This window comes from Impatiens glandulifera, chromosome 1 (genome assembly GCF_907164915.1).
Source record: "Impatiens glandulifera chromosome 1, dImpGla2.1, whole genome shotgun sequence".
NCBI lineage: Eukaryota > Viridiplantae > Streptophyta > Magnoliopsida > Ericales > Balsaminaceae > Impatiens > Impatiens glandulifera.
Window position 1 is genome coordinate 86,060,621 of NC_061862.1, and position 7,152 is coordinate 86,067,772.

The 7,152-nt window shown below is 27.2% G+C and overlaps 1 protein-coding gene across 1 annotated transcript; it reads right to left on the minus strand.

The window, feature by feature from the left end:
* Positions 1-2,648: 2,648 nt before the first annotated feature.
* LOC124922011 (bidirectional sugar transporter SWEET2a-like) lies at positions 2,649-4,934 on the minus strand. Its single transcript, XM_047462728.1, has 6 exons — positions 4,717-4,934; positions 4,466-4,502; positions 4,132-4,348; positions 3,327-3,485; positions 3,103-3,222; positions 2,649-2,890 (listed from the first exon to the last, which is right to left on the minus strand). Exons 1-6 carry the CDS (start codon positions 4,826-4,828, stop codon positions 2,780-2,782), a joined length of 756 nt encoding a protein of 251 aa, XP_047318684.1. The 5' UTR covers positions 4,829-4,934; the 3' UTR covers positions 2,649-2,779.
* Between the last annotated feature and the right edge of the window lie 2,218 nt (positions 4,935-7,152).

Consider the following 7,152-nt stretch of genomic DNA (forward strand, 5'->3'; position numbering starts at 1 on the left):
GTAGCCAAGCGGTCTTTTCATGGGTGGGTATGGGGGTTTTACATGAGGTTTTTATTAGAATTAATTTAAGCAAATATATCTTCGCTCATGAGGGTCTCCAGCCAAAAAAAATGAAATAAAAAAAAAAGAAAAAAATAGCCAAGTAATTGAGGCGAAGATTTGTTCGGTTGCTGCATGTCATCTTCAATTAATTGAATTAATATTTAATAAATGGAAATATAAAATCCATGTCATTTTGGTCTTCACATAAACGGGTTAGTGTCTTTCCATGGCAGGCAGGCGGTCTTCTCATGGGTGGGTTGGGGGGTTTACATGAGGTTTTAATTAAAATTAATTGAAACAAATATATCTTCGCTCCAGAGAGTCTCGAGGCAAAAAAAATTAAATACAAAAATTAAATAAAAATCCAAGAAAAAAAATGAATGAATTAATTGAAGCGAATATTATATCGCTGCATGTGTTTTTTAATAAATTAAATTAATATTTAATAAACGAAAATATAATATCCCTGTCATTTTGGTCTTTACATAGATGTGTAAGTGTATTTTCATGAACGGCAGGCGGTCTTCTCATGGGTGGGTATGGGGGGTTTACATGAGGGTCATTGCAACGGGCGTGTAGATCTTCGCTCCCATCGCATCTCACCCTTCCCTCTGACACGGTGCCCTGAGCGAAGATATCTTATCTGGGTGTCATATGGATATTATATAATTTCTTGGCGTTAACAGGCGCTGCCGTTAACTGCGTCTGGTGTGAACCCGGGCCGAAACCCGGATTCCGGATTCTCCCTCCCTCCGTCTCCTACCCAGATTGATTTATTATTAAAATAATAATGCTGCAATCTGATTGGTCCGCCACAGGGGAACACGGCAATCGGTAGCAGAAGATCTGAACTGCCAAAATAGGGATGAATAGTGTTAACACAAATATACATTCGTGGAAGAGACAGAGGAATTTGACGTTTAGAGGGAAAAAAAGCATGCATAATGAGATTTACATGATAGTTGGAGATGCTTGTTAATTAATTTATTTCATTTATTATAAATAATAATATATTATATATATTTAAATAATAATATATTTATTTATTATTATTATTATTATTTAAATATAACTAATTAGTTAATTATTATTATTATTATATATATTAATAAAATTATATATACGCAGCAATGCCATAAGAGCAGGTCATGTGAGTTTTGTTGAGTTCGGCTATGTTATACAAATCATTATTATTATTAAAATTATTTTATAACATATATTTTGTTTCCTTAATTGAATTATTTGTTTTATTAATAATATTATATATATATATATATATTTGAAAAAATAATATAGTCTATCATTTTTATTATAATATATATTTTGTTTTCTTAATTAAATTATTTTATTTATTATAAAAAATAATATAATTATTATTATTATATTTTTGAAAGTTCAACTAACGCTATAATATATAGATATATAAATATAAATATAAAAAATTAATAAAAAAAATTAAAATTATATAAACACAAAAATCATAGGGACGGTGTGCATTGAGTTGGATGACCACTAATTTATAATTAAGTTAAATATATGCTAGGTGATTAAAAAGAAGTAAATTATGCTTTATGTTATAGCATATATTTTATTTCTTTTTGGATTATTTGTTTTATTATAAAGAATATTATATTATATACATTTAAAAAATAATATAATTTCTATCATAATTATCATTATTTTGTTGAAATGACAAAATAATTTAAGCTTTTTATTAATATATTTTTTGTTTTATTAATAAATTTTATTTATTTATTAGAAAGAATAATATATTATGTAATATCTATTATTATTAATATTAAATTTTTGAAAAAGAAAATAACTAGTTGGTTTGATTTAGATGTATTTAAACTAATTAAACTTGTCAAAATTTAAATTTAAGTTCTTATAATTATACTTAATTTTATAAATTATTAATTTATAATTTTATAAAAATAATATATATTTACAAATTCAAAATTAAGTTATTACTCGTTCAAATAAACTAATTCATCTAATTAATGTATAACTATTTTCATTTCAAATGTTAATTAATTTTTATTATTTATAAAATTAACTTTATAAAAATTATAAATACAAATAATATTATATGTAATTTATATTTTAATAATTTATAAATGACCAACTAATAACTCTCCATTTTGTCAATTTAAAAAAAGAAAATATATATATATATTGTAAACAACCTTATTTTTTTTTAACTTGATATATTTAAATAGAAGGAAAAAAATTACAATTTATACAGATGGAACCACGGGCGGGGTGGAATAAGTCCATGTGAAAAACGTAAAATATTATATAATTTCAAATATTTTATTATTACTTCTTATTATTGGCACGTGGTTTGTTAGTAAAAAATTATTGGTTAAATACAGTATTCTTTCCATTATTTAAATAACTAAATATCTTTATTTTCATAGATCCATTAATTAAATCAAATAATTTATTAACTAAATATTCTTTGTCTATAAAATTAACATGTTTAACTCTTCATGATTTATATCATGAATTGTTTAAGTAACTCAAATCAAAGTTAAACCATACCCAATTGGGTGGTTGATAATTCATTATTTAGAACCCTTGTTCAATCCAAGCTCACAAGAATCACAATAAAAAAAAAATGACTTTCATGGCAACAAATATTACAGACATAATTATCATACAAAATGAATAACCTAAAATAGCTAGAATTCCCAATTGAAAAATAAATTAAAATCACAATCAATAATATATATGTTCAAACATATGTCTCCAGGAAAGGTTCCCTCAACTCTTCTTCAGATTTGTTGTAGTAATAATACAAGCCTAGTTGTATCACCCCCAAAATCACACCAATTCCATTTGGCACCTATTTTTAACACATACATAAAGATGATTGTTAAGACCATAACAATAAATTTAACGACAGATTGAAACCTACAATTTGACGTTTTACAATGTTTACGAGATTTCAAGTCAAGATCTTAAGGGGTTTTCAAATATATGTTATTAGTAAATGTTATAACAAAGCATGAATTATTTTTTTGGGGTTTTCAAACATTGATGAGCATTGATACTCACATAGATGAAAGGATCGGCCTTAAACATTCCATAGGCGAAGAAAGATATGCTCATCAAGAGTGTGGAAAGAGAAAGATAGAATGGCATGAACTCGACACTTTTAGTCTTGATCACCAAATTCTGCAGCAAATCAAACAATGGGAGAATTATCACATTAGCATTAACAACAGCTAAATGAAACAATTTAGGTATAGAAAAAGCAATGGAAAATAACGAAAACTCACAATGACAGAGAGCGGAGAAGCAAACATTGATATGAGAGAAGCCACGCTCAAGTACCCGACAAACATTTGTCGGTTTGAAGTGTCGAATGCTTGCAAACTCGCAACTATTATGATAAGGAACGCACAAATAACTGCAGATAAGAGTCCTAACATCTTCACCTAATAAAACATCAAGTAAATCATAATTAGTTTCACTATTTTCATTTTAATAATGAGAAGCAATTTGCCCACAAAACTTACTAAATTGTCTCAAATAGTATATTAAACAATATCCCATAATCCATAATCAATAACTTCTATCATCAACTAAAATATCAAATAATCAACCAAAATGCAAAAATACTCTTACTTTGGTATTTATAACATTTTAAACTAAATAATACCTAAGGATATTTTAGTCATTATCCATCAAACCATTGAAGAAGAAAATACCCAGATCAAACAAGCTCTTACTTTATATTGTACATAAAGTTCTCAAATATTATTACTTAAGATAATTTGGCCATTTGAACCAAATAAACCACTGTTTTTATAAATAATAAAAACCAGATTATTTCGAAATATCCCTAGGTCAAACAAGCCATAAATCTCTAAAATTTCAGTTAGACATTCCTCTAAAATTCTAATTTGTCTAGCAAACACAACCTTAAAATCAGGGTTAAGACAACTCAGGCAATTCACCCCACCCTAAACCCAAATAAAGAGTCCTGTTTTCTTCTGAAATTTTCACCGATTCGAGTAATTCTCAAACAGTCTTACAAATTCAGTGGTGAAATTAACAAATATAAAGAGTTGTTTTAGTTACCCTTTTGGATCTGTCTGCGTAGATGATGAATATGGTGGTGTAGATTAACTGGAAAGCAGCTCCAACAGAATTGACAGTGGCGACCAAAATAATACCAGGAGATACAATGGGCAAACCATACCACAAACAGATCAAACAGTTCATGAGTGCATAGATATAAGGCAATCCAGAGAATTGCTCAGTTGATTTGTTTCTCACAATTCTCCTGAACGTAGGACTGCATTCAACAAACAAGGAATCATGGATCTAAATCGAAGATTTAGGGATTATTTCAGATGTAGATTTCTTTTGTATAATAAGGGTGGAAAGTCAAAGAAGTGAAGAACGAACTTACATGGGTGAAACAAATAACACAAAGGCAAATACATTTCCTGCAATGATTCATGAAGAGGGTGTAATCAGAAATTGGTAAGAGATCTGTAGTCTCAATATCATCAGCTCATCGGAGAATCCGAACTGAAACCTATCAAATTTGCATATGTCCTGACTGAATCTAGGATTCACATATCAATCAATCAATGACTCAAATGAGAGTTGGAAAATACAATTTGAATCATCCGCATGGAGAGAAAGAGAGGAGGGTACCTGCAACTCCGGCTGCATCGCAGAGGGATGAGTTAGAAGAAGAGAACAATGGCGCCGGATTGATGAACGAAGAAGAACCCATTGAAACTTCACTCATTAGATTATGAATCATCAATGTCAAATATATATATATATATATATCTCAGTGGCAGGCAGGCACCTTAAAGCCTAAAATCTCTCCAATTTGAATATCCCGAAAATCTCTACTTTTCTCCTCTTAGTTATAAGCACTCTGCCGTTTCTTATGAAATGAAGACCATAATATATGCAACATATTTATTGCAATTTGTGCCTCCCCTTTAAGAGCTTGTTTGGTTTTGTATTTTGGAGGGAGAGATCTCAACTATAACTCGTCATGTGATTTTTCCGAAATCGAGGATAGTATCTGTGTTTCCGCACCAATTTCATCGTGATTATGACTTTGTGATCCCGAACACTAATAAACATAATTAATATATAAAATTACAAATATATTTATTTATTTTCCATAATTTATGAATTTTAAATTTATATTATAAAAATTTTAATATTACCATATATATATATATATATATATAATATTAAATATTCATTTATATAATTTTATGAAAATAATTTTGTATATGTTTTTAAATAATATGGTATTACAAGGCAAAATTAATAGTAAAAAAATATTCTCCAAGTAGAATAGGAATTCTGGAAGTAGAATAGGATGAGAATGTTAACGCATATCTCGCCCCTATCTGGGTCATCTCTATTTTGAGAAAGATTTAAAGGATTAGTTTTTACAAAACTGTGATTGGAAGAGATTGTGTTCCAAACAAGACCTTAACAAGGGCCAATTTGATCATATCCATTAATCATTATCCTAGGGTTTGCAGGCACGTTTAATTAAAATAAAAAAGGACATCAATTCATCCACACGATTTCTTTGTATTATTTTTTCTAGTGGACCAACCTGGTTTATAAGATAAAAGGTGTCCAGATCTAAAAATATACTTTATTAATAAATATTTGTTTACAATTTTGTTTATTTATTTTAACAAGTTTCACAATTATTCAATTTATTCTCATTATTCATTTTGAATACGTCTCCATTGCATCTCTTAAGGGTTTTGGTCCATTGATTTTCTTTTAATATAAAAATATATATATAATTCACATCAAATACTTTGAATGAGAAATTAGATACCTACCTATTATAAAAAAAAACACCAAGGTTGATGATAAGAGAATACTTATCTAAACATATTTTCATTATTAAAAATATATATTTTCATCCATGTTATTAAAATTATACATATACTATTTGTGTTCTCTTACAAATTTTATTACTAAAGGAGTTAAGTTAATATATTATTTTTAAATTAACCACTTTTTAAAGAAATAAAATGATTTTTTTCCTAACCACTCTTTCCCTTGGAGAATGGGAGACTAAAGTGGGAGGTGTTATAATATTAGGTTTATGTATAGTTTATGATTTTTCGTTTTTGTTTATAATTTCATTTATCTTAGGTTAGGTTAGCTTACTATTTAAACATCAATATTGTACCTACCCCGATTAACACTGTCTAATTCCATTTGGATATGTTGTTTATTGTAAGTTTTATTTATTTCGGAATCTCGATTATGTTAGTTATTGTGAAATGTTAAAAATATTACATAAAGTGAATTTAAGTATTTGATTACCCATTTCTTTTAATATTATAAATTTATTTAAAAAAACATGTTTTGTGCATATATTAAAGTTTTAAAACACATTCAACAACACAATTAAAAATGTTTTTCTTTATCTATTAAAGTATTAAAAGACAACCATTGAATATTTAAGGTAACCAAGTACCAACAACAATATGCAAATTGTCGGTGTCTAACTTCATTATGAATAAGGCCTTTTAATTAAAGATCACCCCATTTGCACACAAATAATTTAAATTGGATAATTATTCATCAAAACATACACAATCATGATTTTATTTTATTTTTAATTATGCGAAGATAAAAACATAAAAATACACGTCAGATAGAGTGGACGTGTTGACTGTTTATTTTTTATAGCCATTTTATTAATTGGGACCACTTAGTGGATAAGCTGCCACGACAGAACATACATTGTAGATCACATCTTTAATGGTGTTGTTTTCCATTTTTAAATTATTTTGCTAGTTTTTCTTGTCAAAAGCCTCAAAAACATGTCAATTAAACTGAAACAAATAATAAAAAAATACATCTAGTTTTAAAAAATTTAAAAATCAACTTAATAGGTTGATTATGATTGAAAACAATTGAATTTTGAAGTATGAGTTTATTTGGGACTTACTAGCTTGTTTGATGTTGGGTTTTTGGGAATCTTTTATAAGTGTTTATTTAATATTTTTTAAATGAATTATTGAAATGTTTATTCATATTTATATTTAAAATTGAATAAAAATATTTTAATTTAATTGATAAATTAAA